The 19,830-nt window shown below is 34.2% G+C and overlaps 1 protein-coding gene across 1 annotated transcript; it reads right to left on the reverse strand.

The window, feature by feature from the left end:
* Window positions 1–719: 719 nt before the first annotated feature.
* Window positions 720–3,059, reverse strand: LOC131041549 (G-type lectin S-receptor-like serine/threonine-protein kinase LECRK3). The gene has a single exon (XM_059215425.1). The coding sequence runs from the start codon at window positions 3,057–3,059 to the stop codon at window positions 720–722; it is 2,340 nt and encodes a 779-aa protein (XP_059071408.1).
* Between the last annotated feature and the right edge of the window lie 16,771 nt (window positions 3,060–19,830).

Below are 19,830 nucleotides of genomic sequence, written 5' to 3' on the forward strand. Positions count from 1 at the left end.
AAAATGATTTCTCTTTTCTACAGAAAAAACCCGTATATGCCAAGGTAGGGGTGTCGTGTTGCTTTTGGAAAAGAAAGTCACTTTTGGATGATCCATTTGATGATTAAACTTTAAGTTTATATTGTTGAAAGTTGAAACAATGATACTTGAATATTTTGTCATTTTGATATTAAACTTGATGTATATGATGCTATTATGGTATGATCATGATGCTATGATTACAAGTTTATGTTTGTTTTGTTGTTTATATGATGCTATGTGACATGCAAATTTTAATTCATGCTTATAGGCTTCACAAATATCAAAATACATATATATATATATATAAAATTTACATGTTTTTGTACTAACGAACCCAAACCCCTTTTCAAAATTTTGCCATACCGACATACTGGATTCTTCGAACTCGAACTGATATCCGAACCTGAACCGATAGGTTACATCCCAAAAACAATCACAGAGATTTTAATCTATTGCAAAGAAAGCCGAGCTATATTCAAGAGTTCACATCAGCCATAGAATCATAACTATATAAATAACTACACACGGACAACATTACACGTTATTAAGGAATGGTAGAAATGGATGCTAGGATATGTTCCTAAGACTATTGCCTTACCTTACTAGAGGCAAAATAACGACCGGTGGAACACGATAACTACATTTATTTGCGAGAGGATGATATTGGCGACTGTTGAAGACCATTGATTTTGTAAGTTTTACACACACAATGAACCTACAAAAGATCCAGGAGGTGGGGGCACTGCAATCTCGACTGTTCCCTCCATCATCTGAACTACCTTTTTGGTAGATGGCCTTAGAGCTGGATCTTCTTGAATGCACCACAGACCCACCAATACCATTCTCTCCAACTGCCTCCTAAGTGCACCTTCACCTTCTACTTGTTGCTGGTCCACCAGCTTAGCAAGTTCTCCACGCTTGAAGCATTCATACACCCACTGGTCCAAAAAGATTTCATTTTCCGGGGCATCTAATTCCATGGTTTTCCTGCAACAAATGATTTCCAGCAGCATCACTCCAAAGCTGTAAATGTCCACTTTTACAGTAATTGGCATATTATTCATCCACTCAGGCGCAATGTAACCCCTGGTGCCCCGAGCTGCCGTGCGAGTTGCAGTCTGCTCTGCCATCAACAGTTTTGCCAGGCCAAAGTCAGATATTTTGGGATTGTAGTTTTGGTCCAGCAGAATGTTTTGGGGTTTTATGTCACAGTGGATGGTCTGGGTCCTGCACTCTTCATGCAAATAGAGAAGCCCTCTTGCTGTGCCCATTGCAATTTTAACCCGAGTCCTCCAATCAAGAAAGCCGCTAACTACAAAGAGAGCGGTGTCCAAAGATCCATTGCCCATGTACTCATACACCAGAATCCGCTGGGAGCCCTCGTCACAGAAACCATACAACTGAACCAGGTTTTTGTGATGGCTTGTACCAATCACGCTCATCTCTGTTCTGAACTCCCGCTCCCCATGTTGTTTTTGCACCGCTTTATCATCCAGAATCTTCACAGCAATCGCTCTTCCATCCTCTAAGCGTCCCTTGCAAACTTTACCGAAGGAACCCCTTCCTAATTCTTCCCTAAAACCATCCGTAGCAGCTTCTATTTCCTTATAAGAAAAAGCCTTCAACCCCTCCAATACCATAATCTGCGGTGGAGTCTTTCTCATCTTGTGGAGCTTGAGGCCACCCAAGCACACCACTAAGAAGACCACTACGAGTAGAGAAGAGGAGCAAGCCAGGAGAATTATGCCAGTGGCCACAAGCGTCTTTCCCTTCCTCTCATTTCTTTGCTCTGGAGGAGGAGCGGAGAAGGGAAAGTCATTAAATACTTTTACAAAAGCTACATTAGTAATGTCCAAACCAATACGCCCGTCTATGAGAGGCATCTGTTTCTTCCAACAAACTGCTTGGCCAGGAGCATACGTGACCACAGTACACATGCAATCGTCTATGCAGGCCTGTTGGCATGCACTATCACTGAGACCCACCAAAAGCGAATAATCGTTGCCGTTCATCCAGTCCGTGTTGTCAAGCCGCGACATGTTGCTGTTACTATTTGCACTGCAGCTCGGCCACTCTCTTGTGCATCCCTTAAAATGGTCTTGGTTGTCTATAAAATTAAAATGAGGAGGACAATGGCAATCGGGCTTGTTCTGGCTGTTGGGCTGACAAATGCCGTTGCGTCCACACTGACCCTTGACGTCTCTACATGGGTCATTCACAGGCTTCCATACAGTTGTCCAAGAAGAATTATGGCCGTCCAAGTTCCACACATATTGTGCAAGGATTCCGTCGCTCTCGAGAGTCACTCTGCGAAGAAATCGCCCATTTCCGGCCTCGCCTTTGGTGAGCGTCATATTGTTGGTGGTATTTACCAAATACAAGAACCCACCCATGCCAAATTTCAAGCTTGCTTCACCGAATAATTGTCTACTACTCCAGTAAGCACCTTGATACACTCTTTCCACAGGGTAAAGCACCAAATTGCCATCTTCCTGCAACGCAAGCTCGAATCGGCCTGATGAGAGGTTTGTATTTGAAGCCTTGGAATATATGGTAGATTTCCACTTGAGCTCCTGACCGGGCAAGAGGGTATCCGTAGGATAGTCGAAGCTCTGCCAGATGGGCTCAAGTGAGGAACTTAGAAGCACTAAGTTGCCATTGTTGCGCATTGCAGCTTTGGCAACCTTTTCAGATGGAGCAGCCGACCATTTCAATTCTTTTGTGGAATCGTACAAGCTGAGGCCATTGTTGGTGAGCTGCAGGGAAGACATCTTTTCAACAGCAAGGTCCCTCTTATCCTTCATAACTGTCCAGACCAGAGTTTTAGAAGGTATGTTGTCAAACCAAATGCCCACTACGTAGAGATCAGTTGCAGGTAGCTCATAGAATCCAAAAGCAAACTGTCCATTTGGCGAAACCCATTTGGAATTTTGAGGATAAATTAGAGTGGAACCAAGCGTGATATTCTGCTTCTGGGCCGAGGCGCAAATGAGCATCAGAATAACAAAAGTAAGAGGAAGTATTGTAAGAGCAGCCATTGATGAAGGGATGGAAGCTAATCAAATCGATGCAAGCTGTTCATTATGTAGCATAGGTATTACCCTGACCACCACATATCATTTATCATCACCCAAGAAAATTTTGCACCTTTCAATGTTCTCTGATGTGAATACTGCAAAGTATTTTCAATATTTCAAAGTCAAATGCTCTGGTGTCAATAGAATGGCCGTGTAGATGTATTAACTTTGCCGTGACAACAAAGTTTTTTCAAATCCAATTGCAACCAATCAGTCAATCGTGTGTGAATTGTAAAGTACTAATTATGCAACATTTTGCACCTTTCAATGTTCTCTGATGTGAATACTGCAAAGTATTTTCAATATTTCAAAGTATTTTCAATATTTCAAAGTATTTTCAATATTTCAAAGTCAAATGCTCTGGGGTCAATAGAATGGCCGTGTAGATGTATTAACTTTACCGTGACAACAAAGTTTTTTCAAAGTTTTTTCAAATTCAATTGCAACCAATCAGTCAATCGTGTGTGAATTGTAAAGTACTAATTATGCCATGAATGTTACATAATGTTTCCAAGTGTAATGAATCAATAGTGTGTTGTGGAAATGTATTAACTACTTTTCTAATTTGGATATTTCAAATTGAAGGTATTATGCTATGTCAAGAACAATGTTCTTAATGTGAATGCTGCAAAGTATTTTTATAATTTCAAAGTCAATCCTCTAGTGTCAATAGAATAATAGAATGACCATGTAGATGTATTAATTTTGTCGTGACTACAAAGTATTTTTAATGTCAATTGTAAATGTATTAACTACTTTTCTAATTTGGACATTTTAAATTGTAGACACTTAAAAATGTCTCATGTACTAATTATTCATCTAATTGATTAAATAATTCTTTAATTTTTTAATTAAGTTAATTAATCTTATTCTTCTTAATTCAAATTTCTTCATCATTTTACTAATTATTCCAATTTCTATTCTATCATCATTTATTATGTCATGAATGTTACATAATGTTTCCAAGTGCAATGAATCATTAGTGTGTTGTGGAAATGTATTAACTAATTTTCTAATTTGGATATTTCAAATTGTAGACACCTAAAAATGTTTCATGTACTAATTGTTCATCTAATTGATTAAATAATTCTTTAATTAAATTAATTAATTTTATTCTTCTAAATTCACATTTCTTCATCATTTTACTAATTATTTCAATTTCTATTCTATCATCATTTAATCATTTACCCCTTTCTAATATCAATTAAATATTAAGTATTTATTTAATTACAAATTAATCCTTTAATTGAACGATCTATTATTTAATTAAAATTCTATTTCTAAAATAATTAAATAGCTTATTTAAATTATTTAATTAACTAATTCATTCTTCAATTCAAATTCTAATTCCCCAAATTCCAATTTCATCTAATTTTAAATACATGTGCATTTCAATTTCATGATTTCAAAAATCAAAGTCAAAGACATGCAAAAATCAAACTGAATATCCAAGTCAAGTTCTAAATATATTCAAAGATTAAATTGAATTCCTAAATCAGGTTCAAAAGCATGCAAAAAGAAATTGAATTTAAATAAAATATCCTACATCACATTTTGAATTAATCAATTCAATTAATTGATTAATTAAATCATTTACCTTTCCAATTTCTATTTCTATCTTCTAATTTGCTTTTTTCTAAAAAGCATTCAATCAGTCATCTCTAGTTAAAAATTCAATCTATTTAATTGATTAATTAAATCATTTCTTTAATTCTCCTCCAATCATTCCAGTTCTATCTTTCAATTTCCACTTTTTCTCATTTAGTCATCAATCAATTAACTCTTTTAACTATTCATTCTATTGAATTAACAATTCAATCAATTGAGTTCCATCTCCCAATCACCAGTTCAACTATTAATTAGCATGTGAGCTCACTTGAGTTCCACCTCTCAATCAATCTCACCTGAAAATATATAAATTCAACATCAATTCTCCATTTTCAACAATAACGAACTTCAAATCTTTGTGCCATCTTTATGCAGGTTAGCAACACAATATCTGAGAGCTAGCATCAATACTCAAAGAAGAGAAGAACAATGGAGGCAAAGTGCAAGCTTAGAATAGGGAGTTTTGATTAATATTATACATCCTTATTGTCTTATTTGCATTATTCTATTGATATTTATTTAGAATTTATTAGCTAGAATAGGATTTGCGATTTCCTATTTGATTCTAGTTATACAATGATGAATTTTATTGATAAACATTTGGTGAACCTGATGTGAAAAAACAACAATCTGATTTATTTTCTTGTTTTCTATAATTTTGTAGGTTTATAGAAATTTTGTACGGAAGAACATGAAGCATCACACAATTGCTCTGACAGAAGTGCAAATTCGCTCATATTATTGTGCATTCGTGCTGACAGAAATGTGCATTCACATAGAAACTATTGTGCATTCGTTAAAAGAATTGCACATTCGTCGCTTTCATCTCACACTCATTTTTTTTGTCATTTCATGGTGCAACTGCATTATCTGTCTAACCCATAATTCAATTTTTAAATCTGGAAATTATTGTTTTCTGCTTAAAATGACTTAAATTTAATGGTAGGAAAGGTCAGATTTAAGATTTCAGGTGCAAGAAGAAAGGAAGACAAAAATAGACAATAAAGAGCACATCAAAGAATACTAAAGGTCGAAAGAAGACTCCAAAACCTAGAAGACAAAATTACCTTGTCTAGATACCATAACCTCATCCAAAAGTACCTGGAGAAATACCATTTCATTAACAAGGCCGAAGTGATGGTTAATATCATTATGAGCTAACTCTTTGTTTTGCAAGTTTTAACATTTTTTTTTTCTAAAATTTCTCTGTCATTATATCACGCATTCGTTTTGACAGTTTTGCGCATTCGCTTTGACATGAATGTGCATTCGTATGAATTTTTTTTTGCATTCGATAGTATATTGTTGTTCATTTGAACTAACATCATTGTGCATTCGTTAGATAAATTTGGAAGTTTCTATTTCTGTGATTTTTCTCTGTTATTTGATTTTTTTGGTTCTATTAATGCTCTGTTTGCAGCGTGTGGCAAGGAAGATCAGAGAATGCATGATCGGTCAAAGATTTGTTGTATCAAACTACTAATGTATGTTTGCAAGTTTTCTAGATTTAGCTCATCTTTGGATTTGGGTTTAAAAGTGGACATGTATGCTTTAATGTTTCAATTTGGTGCTTACAAATAACATGAAACACACTCTTGAATGAATGGGCTTAAAATTGAACAAGACAAACTCATCTTTGGATTTTGGGTTTAAAATGGACATGAACATGTGTCTCTCACACCTCAGTTTTGGGTTTAAAATAGACGTGAATCTGGATTTTTATTAGATTACTTCACACATTGTGATTTTTTTTAAAGGAAAGAACTTTTTTGTGTCTGAAGTGGTCCTACTGCTAACACATACTATCCTCTCCCCTGACTTTCATGGACCTGAGTGCAAGAGAAAAGTGTTAGCGACACTCCTTTATTTTTCTTTTTTAGAGGGCCTGCCTTTTGGAACCCCGCTGGTTTTGAAAGGGAACGACCTAAAGTGGTAATAAGATAAGGCCAAGTTTTTTTAAGCCACTATAAATAAATGTACTTGGGGCTAAAGTCACAAGTAATGGGTGACAATGTGTCATATCGATGTCAGTCTCCCTCAGTACCCATAATGATGCGTTAAAACCTTCAAGGGAAAGGAGGCCTCATTAATTTGAGTAAAACACCACATGTATGGCCACCCAAAGGAAACACTTACTAAGAACTAGTAGCCCAAATCCTATCATTTGATGGTACAGGGAGTGCAGATTGTATCCCATATATACCCTTCATGTACCTTGCATTATGAGACATAAATCCCCCAGTGATAAGATCTTCATATCTTCGGGGTAAGAGAAACTGGCATGCCTAAGAAGTGTGTGTTGTGGAGTGGAGCCAATGCTGCCAGATTCTCTAGTTGTCCATCTTGTTTCGGTATTTCGTAAGGGCCTCATTGAATGGTTTCAAATTTCTAGCCTAGGCATTATTTTTTGTGATTGTTTATGTATCGCTTGTGTTAAACCAGTTTTGAGTTAGTTCTTGGGCTAGTTTAGGCCCTTCATTTTGAGTTACTCTAGTTCATAGAGTCCATTAGAAACAAAATTCAATTGGCCATACTCATTTGTACATAGTGCTTACAATATCAACAAAACTTGTCAGTCCAAATAAAGTTAACTTAGCAAACAATCCTTTCAAAATAAACCAACATTGCAAAACATGGTCCTTACTTATCAAAACAGAAACATCTTACCTTTGTGATCATAGGTCCATAGTCATATTAGTCCTCATACCTAGTTTTTACATAAGTGCATGCATAAGTTTGCATTGACATCCTCATTGTCATCCCCATATCAGTCCTCATACACAGTTTTTTCATAAGTTCGTGCATAGTCCATATTTGGGTCCTCATTATTGTCCTCATTTTTATCCTCATTCTGCACTTAGTTTAATGTCTAAGGTTTTACCAAGGTTACACTTAGCATAGTCCTCATATAGTATCACCTTTGTATAAATCCTCATGTAGTCTACACTTACATTTGTCATAGTCATGTGTTGGAATGGGTCTACTAGGTGACAATTTATTCTCATTTGAACAACCTAATTTATGGCTAAACGATGGTCAAAGAGAAATCCTTGATCGCTTGGACAACTTGGATTGGGAATTGAAAACTAGTGCATCCTAGTATATAGGAGTTGAATAAAAAATATATTGAGAATATAAGATTGCTTGCAAAATTGATAGAGAAATCGCATAAGAAATCCTTTGACAAGATCTTGAGAGGCTCACATTACAACAACAACATCTTCAACAAAGTCCATAATCAATGTCTCATCCTAATCCTCAGTAGGGTCATTATAGTCTGCATATATTATAGTCCTTTAGTCTTAGGTCTCACATTTCAACATAGTGGCATCACAACCTTGCATAGGTCTCAGTGTCATCATTAGTGTCATTAATGCCCATAACTAGATCACATAAAGCAAAGAATAAGATGGATCCAAATAGTGACCCGTTGTATAATCCTACATGGAACATGAAAATTTCAAATAGTCAAACCCACATAAATACAACAACATCTAGAAATGTTTACACTAGACCTACTATAGAAGAGGTTCAAAAAAAATTAACACAAGAGGAAATTGAGGATTCCCAACAAGGTCCAGGGATCCTCATGATTCTAAATGCACTTATTAACAATGATAGGGATATATCTTTCCTTATTGTTACAAAACGGTGCCAAGTTACCTCAAGATTTTGACATCACAATGATCTTACCCCTAGGTGTCATTCTGAGTCAAAATATTGGTCCAACATCTAATGTATCAGAAACACAAGTTGTAACGTTGAGCTGAACACAAAACGCTACTCAAATTACACAATTCTCGTCAACCCAAGAAACTTTGGTTTGAAATAAAAGTTCATAATTTGGCACAGTATCATCCAATATAAACATTACTACTCAAGAACCTGCTAGTGTCATTGCACAAACTATACCAACTATAACAAGTACCCCTACATAGAGTCAGACACAAGTACCTCAGATATCAAATCCAATGAGTATGACTCAACCTCTGGTTTTTGTATCATTGGGATTGACATATAGTCATCAAGACATGAACCCAAGTCCCACTAGCTCATTTGGCGCAACTCAGCTAAATATTAGTACACAATTTGCTTATTTTACTCTGCCTAGTGGGACTCAGAAGACACAAAGTTACAACTTTAGTACATTCCAACAACCTCCCATATACCCAAGTACAACTCCATTTGTGGGCAATACGTACATACCAAGTGCACCATTAACTCAAACATAAATCCTTTCTCAACAAGTGCAAAATTTTTAATAGTAGACGACGAGTATCCAATTAGGAAATGACAAGAAGAGCTACACAATGCAGGACCTATGTCCATATCCTTTGGGTCATACATTATACATGCCTTCCTTTCCCCCTCACTTCGAAACACCAAAATTTGATAGATATAGAGGAAAAAGGGGATCCTAGAGATCATATCAGAGAGTTCTTCACTACTTGTATAGAGGTTGCATATGAAGATACATACCTAATGGGATTATTCCCCAAAAGTCTTGGAGGTTTGGCTTTGGAATGGTTCTCACATATCCCACCAAAGATTACATCATGGGGTGAGCTAGCAGAATAGTTTATAGCAAACTTCTCACATAACATTGATACCCTTGTCACTTTGATGGATCTATGTGCTACATGATAAAAAGAAAATGAAACCTTTGCGTCCTTTATACAATAGTGGAGATCTTTATACCATAGATGCTCAACTCATGTTCCTAAAATTGAACAAGTAGACATTTTCATAGAGAAATTAATACCATAGATCAAGTATCCAATACAAATGCAATGTCCCACCTCATTCAAACAAATCATGAAAAAAGCCCTAAAATGTGAGAAGGGACTTGTAGAACAAGGCATTCTGAAATACAATGTTACAATCAATAATCTAGCGATGACACAACCCCTTTTAAAATATTCATAGATAGAGATGTGAACAGATAATAAGGAAGATTACTTTTATCACCATGCCTAATATGATTGAGAATTGGGAAATGATAGCCATGCACAATGGTGTAATACTCTTCTAGGGTGAAATATTTCATGACAAAGTAGCTTGCCATGGCAGAATGTTTGTAGCTATTTTACATCACCATTATTTTTTATCCCTTCTCAAAGAATTTCTTTAGGTAGTCGTTATAATCTCTAGAGCTCTTCTTTTCAATCTTTTTCCCATCATTTTTGAGACTAGTCACCTCTGTAATGAAGTTACGGGTGACAACAAAGGAAATGCTACAAGTAGTGACTTCCCTTTTCTGCCATGAGTTACAAAATATTGACAAGATAGCCTTGTTGTAACCTAACAAAGAATAAGGGCCTTATCCCAACCCTATAAAATAGGTCCCACACCTCCTCATTTTTTTGAAGCTATTTACAATCCTTAGTCTTTGACCTTTTAAAATGTCCCCCCATGTCATAACCCAGCTCCATAGTGGACTGATTATGCGTCCAAAAAAAACATAGAGAAGACCTGCTAAGCTTTTCATAGACCCCACCAAATGAAATTCGGTGGAGATTAAGACAATTTTAAAAATGATTATCAATCCCTTTTGCACAAGTGAAATGACACTTCCAAGAATGATTTTTCTTATGAGAAAGTGAAATAAAATCACTACCTTTCCATATAATAATATCACCAAACATGGCAATAAAATCCAGATGGTGATATGACTGTTCTATAATACTAAAAACATTAATATCATTTACTTCACCCATGCCAAGAGGAGTCCATGAAAAAAGATAGCTCAACACATCACCTAAAAGCCATATCAACAACTAGGTCATCACACATTTTTGAATTTGAATACTTTTGGCACCTTTCCATCCCTTCCAATTTAAATTTTTAACTTTATCATTTTTACCTATAAAGGAGAGTGAATCATTCAAGTAATACTTGCTTATTTCTAGATATAATATCTCTCTAAGTTTGTTAGGATTTTGAGTGAAGTTAAAAAATAACCAGTCTTCAAAGTTAAGGCCATAGTTGGCTACTTCATCAGCAACTCTGTTTCCCTCCCGAAAGATATGTTGGACTTTAATATTAAGAAAGTGGCCCATTATCCTTCTTCTTTCTTCCATAATTATTTTTATCTCCCATGAAATTACCACTTTACCATTTAAACAATCAACAATTAATTTGGAATCACCTTCAAGGATAACACCTTGACAATTCAACTAGCTTAGTCTCTTGAGGCCTTGCCACGCTACCACAATCTTCGCCCTATTATTGGAGCGTCTACCCAAATGTCACGACCCTCCTTTATCACTTTTGGATTTAAAATACAAACTCTATTATATTTTTTTTGGATAAACTATTTAAATGATTGAATGAATATCATAAAAGGATAAAATAATAAAACACACACACACATGGAAAATATACATTTTTCTTAATTATTTATTTAGTTTTCCTCATCCAATTATGGCACATGTTGTAGGAAGAATAAGAAGCTTCTAGAGGATTCTCCACCACCTTGCATGTAACTCTTCCCACTAAGTCTAATCAATTTGCATGAAGTCCAAAATTGGGAAAGAATCTCTTTTTTAAAATTAAAATTATAGATAGTGGAATAGAGGGATTGTTTCTTATAAATGTTATGCAAGTTTACAAAAATGGGAGTTGGTTATTCCATAAAGAAATTCTTCTCTCAAGTAAATTTTTTTTGGTAGTCATATTTCATTCTTTTGAAAATAGCTAAGATTTCTTTGGAGGATTTCTTTCAAGTTTGAAGATCAAGGGAGGCTAATTAAAGGATTCGTAGGGGATTCTTCATCAATTGCAAGTATCCAGGTTTTTCTTCTTATTTAGTTTTATTTTATTTTGAATCATGCATTCTTACTTTTGCTATGTATTAGATTAGATCAATCTTGATTTAATGCATTGCTGAAATTAGTTTGAAGAATTAAAATCTTGTTTTCAACTCCTTGCTGTAATTTGGATTAATAAAATCTTGTTGTGAATTAGTTTTGAAGAATTAAAATCTTGTTTTCAACTCCTTGCTGTAATTTGGATTTTGTTGTGAATTAGTTTTGAAGAATTAAAATCTTGTTTTTCAATTCCTTGCTGTAATTTGGATTAATAAAATCTTGTTGTGAATTAGTTTTGAAGAATTAATATCTCGTTTTCAACTCCTTGTTGTAATTTGGATTTTGTTGTGAATTAGTTTTGAAGAATTAAAATCTTGTTTTTCAACTCCTTGTTGTATATTGGATTAATCTTATTTTATATACACACTGTCAATTAAATTCAAGGAATAAAATCTTGCTTTTTTTTTTCTTGCTATGAATGAATCAAATCTTCCTGTAGGAATAAGTTAACTTCTTTGTAAATCTCAGTATACTCATTATTCGCCGAGGAAGCGAAATATAAGTTTGTCTCTATAAATTTTAGATTGAAAAATAGATTATAAATTCACCTATATGAGCTTGCATTTCCCAGTGTAATCATCTATCTTTCAATCATTTGTACATTGCTGGGAACGATTTATTTTCCCTGGATTGTTTTATCTCTATGAATAACTCTCTAGGTTATTCACTCCTGTGAATGAACCCTTATTGTTTACTTTAATATTTTTATCCTTATTATTTAAAATCTACTCTCTGTGTCTATTTAAATTAAACTAGAAACCATATATATATATATATATATATATATATATATATATAGTTATATATGTATATATATATATAGTTATATATGTATATAAAAATACCTAAGTTAATTAAAATATCGCATGAGAAATTAATGCAAAGGAAAATGATGTTGACGTTACAACGCAGTACGAAGAGAGGTACTGCGAACGGTTGCATGGGGTAACCGCTCACAGGGGAGTGGTACCGTTACGGTACCCTCCACTAGCCTGCAGTCACTGCTGCGGCAGTGGCTACAGGGTAGTGGAGGGGACCGTGGGGTCCCCCTCCCACTTGACCCCTTAATTTGCTATGAGCAAACAACACTTTGTTCGTGTGGGTAGACTATAGTTTTTTTTTTATATATATTTTTAAATTTGTTTAATGGAATTCATTTATAGTTAAAATTTTTAATTGTTAATATTTGATAATAAAGTTTTAGTTAATTGTTAATAATTATTAATAAACTTTAGTTTAATAATTGTTATTAAATGTTAAAATTAGTAAAGTAAACTTAGGAAAATTTAATAATGATTAATAGGGATTATTGTATAGCAGATTATTGTGAAAGAATGGGATCTCTCACTCCATTGAGGACCTAATTGATTTCTTGGGCAGTAATTTTAGGCTTACTTAAATTTTTAAGTCTTATTAATATGATTGAACCAAAATCACCAAAAGTATAAACTAATTGCCAATAACTCTATAATTAATTATTCTCACGATAGGAGTAAACACTTCTTCATTTTGTATGCAAATGATGCTACTTTTGCATTGCATTTATATTAATTTGTATTCATTATCTTCATGCAATTGCACGTAAGTTCACAATTATCATTATCATGCCAATACATGTATTAATTTGTTTAGTTGTAGCAGAATGGTATTTCTCTTTTTCAAATAGTATTTAAGTGTCACCAAAGTTCGCAAAGTTTAAGTTATGTACATTCATTTCATAATTATATTTCAAGCATGATGTTTTCATAAGCTTTTAGTTTAGAAACTAAACAAAGGAAGTTGGAAAACTAAAACCTAGTACCGTTCGGTATATACGGTGCCTCTGGGTCACGCTTATGGGTAATGCCGTTGTGTTGAACTACTGCACTTAACACCTAATAAAGCTGCATCAACGACGTCTGTGACATCGTCCCTATAAATCGTCGGGGAGTAATAAGGGACACTTGGAAGTTAAAATTCGAGGGGCGGGCCTTGGATCGATAATTTAATAAGATAATCCTTAAATGATTTTTCATCCGTTGAGTTAAGCCTTACTAAACCCTGTTAGGGTGGGTTGAATGAAATGCTTTTTATGAAATTGATTTTTAATCTTGAAGAGATATTGGTGATTGACAATTTGGTCAAGGGTGATGCTCATGATAGGTGTTAGGATCTAGTTGTTTTAGGCCACAAGCAATAGGCCATCTTGAGCCTTTGCTTAAGCGCTACCATTGTGGGTAGCAACCGCAGAGAAACTATCTGGGACATTGACCCTAGAAAGGGTTGCGTACCCACTAATCAGTTTACATCAAACCATAGAGTAGAAAATAGAACTACATACTTTACGCCTTGATCCCGTGCCAAAGCGGGTATGTAGGCAGTCTTGGGACGGAGTTGTCCCTCGTACTCAGGCGTTTGTGGGTGGGGTCTAGGCTTGGTAAAGGAAGGATTGAGTAAGAATCCTATTTTGAAATATAAAGATAATTAAATTGGAAAAAGTAATTCAATGCATACTCGGAAGGAATCCCATATGGATTTGCTTGACTTCTTGAGGCTTTAAGCCAAATTCCGAGGCGGAATTCAAGCTTGTATTATGTTACTCCCAAGGACGGCGACCTCGGTGCACTTCTGTTAGAAGAGTGTAGTACTTAGTGAGTGGCTCAGGACCCGAATGGTCCCGATGAGCCTAAGTCTCTGGCCAGAGCACCTCCTATCCCGTATGGGTAGATGCCTACCCCGTATGGGTAGATGCCTATCCCGTATTGGATAGATGAAATCTTATGTCCGTATGGACAAATGCCTAACGTGTATGGTTAGATGCTCATCTCGGATGGATGAATGCCTAATCCAAATGGATGGATGCCCAGAGTATTCAATTGAATAAAACATAATGATTAAATTAAACAACAAAAAAAAAATACTAAATTTTGTTGAGTTAATTATGGAGGGTTATTACACCAAATTCATATAGTAGCCTTCAATAATGAGACCTTTGTAGTCTCTTATTATACCTCCCACTCCAAAGATCCCCAGGTTGTCCTTAGAGACTATCAAAATCACATTTAATTCATCCAATCTCAAGAGGGGACCATATACATTCCTTTCTTAAAATCATTTTATTCCAGCAATTTATTTTCATTAGATTGTGTGTAATACCCCAAAATCGCTTTTAAATTCTTAGATCAGAAGACTAGGCAAGACTTTAGACGGGCCATAGGAAGCGACATTCACATTCTCCTTAATCTGCTATTTTATAGCATAAAACAACATCTTGTTGTTTCTTGCCTCCTCCTTGAAAATTCTATTATATTGTTCCTTCCATATATTCTAGGCAATAAATGGGGGAATTTGGAACCATAAGTTTCTGATAATAGGATGATTAAAAGGACATTGACTCCACTGTTCCATCAAATCTCTCATATGCTTCAGAATGGCCCAAGAGATCTTAATGTCAAAAAACACCTCCAACCACACATCACTAGCATATTAATAGTGTAAAAAATATGATCAATATTTTCAAGATAATTGCAGCACAAGATGCATCTATTGACTAAAGAGAAGCCTCTCTCATTCAGGTCATCAATGGTCAGAATTATACTATGGGTTGCAACCCACCAAAAATAGTTTATTTTAGGTGTAAGGAATTTAACCCAAATGTGATTCTAATTGAAATGTTCAATAGCATCTACCCCCATAGCCCTATAAGTAGATTTAATAGAAAAGACCCTCAAGGGATGATGTTTCCAAATCCATGAATCCTCTCTTAAGGGAGAAAAGAAAGAACAATCCCCTAAGAAAGAATTCAAAGAACAATCCCCTAAGAAAGAATTCAACAACTCAACCTTGTCCTCCATCTTTCTTCTATTTGATTATGAAATTCCATCTATGTTCCTTACCTGGTCTTTAAAATTCTTCCATCTCCCCTGACCGTCCCGTCATGACAAGTAACCCTACATCAGAGTACCATTATTTTGAATGAGAAAATTTTTATTTGAGTTAAATTGATCTGTATTTAATAGAGCATTTTCCTTGAACTAAAGATCATCCCAAAATATGGTTCATTTGCCATTACCTATTATTTTCCTTACTCCCTTTTTCAAAACATTTCTGATTTTAAGAACATTATTCCAAATACAAGAGCCTGAGGGTAAGTCAGAATCATGAAGAATAATATTACGAGTTATGTTTGGAAACCCTATACCAATCAACTAGGGCTATATGAGTTCTATCTTCCATACTCGTCCATAAGAACCTTTTTAAAAAAAATTCAATTTTATCCACCACATACCCTATCATTTTAAAGAGAGAGAGATAGTAGACATGGATATTCTATAAACAAGATTTGACCAATTGCACTTTACCAGCTAGGCTTAAGAGGTTTCCTTTCCAATCCGAGAGCTTTTTGTTAAATCTCTCAATGACACCATTCCAAAACTAGTTGGGAGGACTTTTTTTGAGCAACCTTGTTAATGTTGATAATAATGGTGGTCATACATGCTTTGCACTTAATAAGGTCAAGAAGAAAGCTGGAAGACCTAGATGGCTTATCATTACAAATATGTTTTTCTTTGCTTGATGTATATTATTTGGAGGGATACAAATATGATTGAAATCCATATATCTAATATGTTATTTGTTTAGTTGTTGAGGACCATAAATTAATAGTTATCTTTAATATAGCTGCTAACCATTGTAAAAAAAATGCTCTGCTACAATTTTCCCTTCTAAATAAGGCATCACCATCTTGATAATATAGTCTTGCCAATTTGCAAACATGGGATTGTTTGCAATTTTTTTTTTTCTAATACTCTACCCAATAATTTGTATTTCTATCATTATCTTTTCTTCTATTGCAAAAGATTGTGAAATGTATAGTCTTAAAGATTGAATATCAAGTTCTTCATCCATTAAATAAAAAATTGCTTGACAAAGACTCTCATCATAATTTCTTGTCGCAATTGTATCATTTTTGACACCATGAATTACCATTTTAGATGAAGTTGTTGCTAATGGATTTCTAATGTTGGACAAAAATCTGAGAGGTAATTTGACGATTTAGTAGTACTACATGTATGAAAGTTCTTTTACATATTTGTGGCTCATAATGACCACAAATAGGGTGCTCAACATGGAATAAAAAACTATATGTATGTTTGTGAGTGTTGTTAAAATGTAAATACTTTTTTTCTAGTTATTGACCAAATGTGATTAGTATATTCAACCATTTTGACACTCATCATATACAAAACATATCACCTCAAAGTCCTTGTTCTATTTTTGGTAAAGATGTTGAGGCAGATTATCTCATTTTTGTCAAATATGTTGCGACATCATTTAAACCATGCATTTCACTCAAGATATCTGAATGTAATTCATCTGTGAATGTTTGCAATGCATCAAAATCATTTCTTGATAGTGACAACAAGAAGTTATTAATTAATACATTTCATAACTCAATTGAAATGTAATGGAAATGAAGCAAAACTTCAAGACTATCAAAGAAACAATTTCCTAAAGTATATGAAAATATTGTAACCTAAATAAGTTTTCATTTTTCAGAGCAATATCTATGTTAGGTACAAGTTATTCTATACATTTACTATAACTATCAAGATCAACAATATCAACCAATTTTTTCTATTTATTATTATGTAACATTCTTTTAAATTGATTTAGTGACATTGTTGTTTTTTGACTATTTTTTTTTTCGCATACTGTGCTATTATTTGGTTTAGAAAATGTTATGAATTTCGTTTTTATTTGTTTTTTTTTTTTATAATTTTATAATTATAGAATTTAAACTTAAAAGTGTTTTTATTAGTGGCTCATAGTGTATGCATAGTATTTGTTTTAAATGACATTGTTATGTTAAATGTTTTCTTTGTTCTTATATGTTAGATTCAAAAACTTGTTCAATTTGTTTACTTTTTGAAAACCATAAATGAATAGTAGTTTTCAATATAGTTGCTAACCATTGTAAACAAAAAGGACCTCCTTCAATTTTTCCTTGTAAGGCTTTGTCATGTTGATAATATAGTTTTTCTAAGTTGCAACACATGGGATTGATTGCAAAATTTTTTTTTTGTTAAATAATGCTCTATACAATATTTTACATTTGCAACATAGTCTTTTGTTGTATTGCAAAAAGAATGTTAAATGCATAATATTAAAGATGCAATGTCAATTCTTCAACAATTAAATAACATATAGCATTAAAAAGATTGTCACCACAATTTCTTGTCGCAAAAATATCCTTTTTCACACCATGAATAACCCTTTAAGGTGCAATGTGTTCCCAAGAGCTTTCCAATGTTGTACAAATATTTGAGAGATAATTTGGTAATGTATTATTTTTAAATATGATTTTTTTTTGAAAATTAGTGGCTTATAAGGAGAAAAAATTAAGTTGTCATCATGAATTAAAATAGATGTTGTTGAAATTAAATATTTTTTGAGTCGTTGACCACAACATAATTGGTTTATTTAACCATTTTGACACTCATCATACAATAAACCTATTACCCCAAAGCCCTTGTTCTATTTTAGGTAAAATTGTCATGCCTATGAAGTGTGATACCTGTAGCTGCAACACAAACACTCAATAGATCATTACAAGAATGGTTAGAAAATTAAAAGCAAATGAAAGATAAACCATGACAAAGCGACCTATCACCTCCTAAGAGATGCGAGTGTGGATTTTCTCTCAGATCTGGATAAGCAATCCCAATGACTTGACTACACCTAGACGGAGGATTTGAAATGATGATGCAATTAAGCTAGAAAAGAGATTGATTAAGCTACATGATTCAATAATTATGCTAGAAAATGATCAAATTAAGCTAGATCTAAGATGCAATTGCCTATAATAACAATTCTCAAATGATATGCTAGAATGGATATACCTATAGTAACAATGCCTAAGATGAAAATGAGATGGGATCCTTTGTGCTCCAACATGGGGGATATTTATAAGATTTCCAAGGCAAGGGGTGAGGTGGCAAGAATCAATGGTCAAGATTGAGTCTGAAGATATCAAGAGTGAAATTGGAGGAGGTTGGAGAAGAGGTTGGAGGAAGGGACACTTGTCATCTCTGTGGTGACAAGTGTCAAGGAGCCTTGCTCATGAGAGGGCAAGTGTACAAGAGAGGAGACATGTGGCCAAAATTCCATGTGTCTCAAGGGGAGAATATCCACACCATAGGAGGTTACAATAAGGAGGTTAGGATGCACAAGATAGGATAGGGTTAGTTAAACCCAGGGTTAGGTTTAGGAGTGGTTAGGTTAGGTGGTTAGAAGTTAGGAGGCATGTGGGGAATTTGAATTTAAAAATTCAAATAATAGGAAAAGGCTAATTAAATTTCAACAACTCATAAATTGATTTGTTTTAATTAATTAGGAGATTAGAAGAAATGAATTTAATGGGGAGATGATTAATTAATTTGAATTAATTAATCAAAGGGGACTATTGAAATGAACCTATCAAATAAATCCTTAGATTTATTAATAAGTAGATGAGTGGAATATGTCATGCCAAAAATCCCAAGGGGGAGTGGGACTTCACAATTTGAAGCATCGCAACAAGGCCTTTAGAGGGAAACTGATTTGGAAAATGTACACTAACCTTGTCTCCAAATGGTGTTAGATTATGCAAGATAAATATTTGGACAACACTCAACCATCAAGAGTGTTGACAATTTTAGACCCTCCAAAGGGGTCTACTACTTGGAACTTCATGATGGATTCAAGGAATCTAATATCCAAGTATGTTTCATGGGAAATCAATAATGGTCTCAGTGCTAACTTCTGGATAGACTCATGGTGTGGGCATCCTCCTATTGCTCATTTGGATAACATGGAAGACATTATGAACACAACTATTACTCATTGGGGTACAAAATTGAGTGAATATGTGTCTGTTGTAGAAATATTTTTAGGGAAAATAATCTAGAAAGATCCCACTCTTCTCCCAATATCCATCCAACAATCTTCCTCATTGGCTAATATTTTATTGAATAGGATAGTTATCGTGTCTAACAGAGATGATGTGTTATTTTGGGTAGCTTAAAAATCAAGGCAATATCTGATTAAAGAAGGTTACAATGCCCTACAACAGGGCTGCAACAACAAGGTAAGTAGCTGAGCACACTCTTTCTATTGGAATGACATTGTTTTACCAAAAGCAGGGTATTTTGCGTGGCTAACTCTGAACAAAAGGTTCCTAACTACAAAGAGATTAGTAAAACTAGGCATTACACAAGCTTTCAATTGTGTATTTT

This window comes from Cryptomeria japonica, chromosome 2 (assembly GCF_030272615.1).
Source record: "Cryptomeria japonica chromosome 2, Sugi_1.0, whole genome shotgun sequence".
Lineage (NCBI taxonomy): Eukaryota > Viridiplantae > Streptophyta > Pinopsida > Cupressales > Cupressaceae > Cryptomeria > Cryptomeria japonica.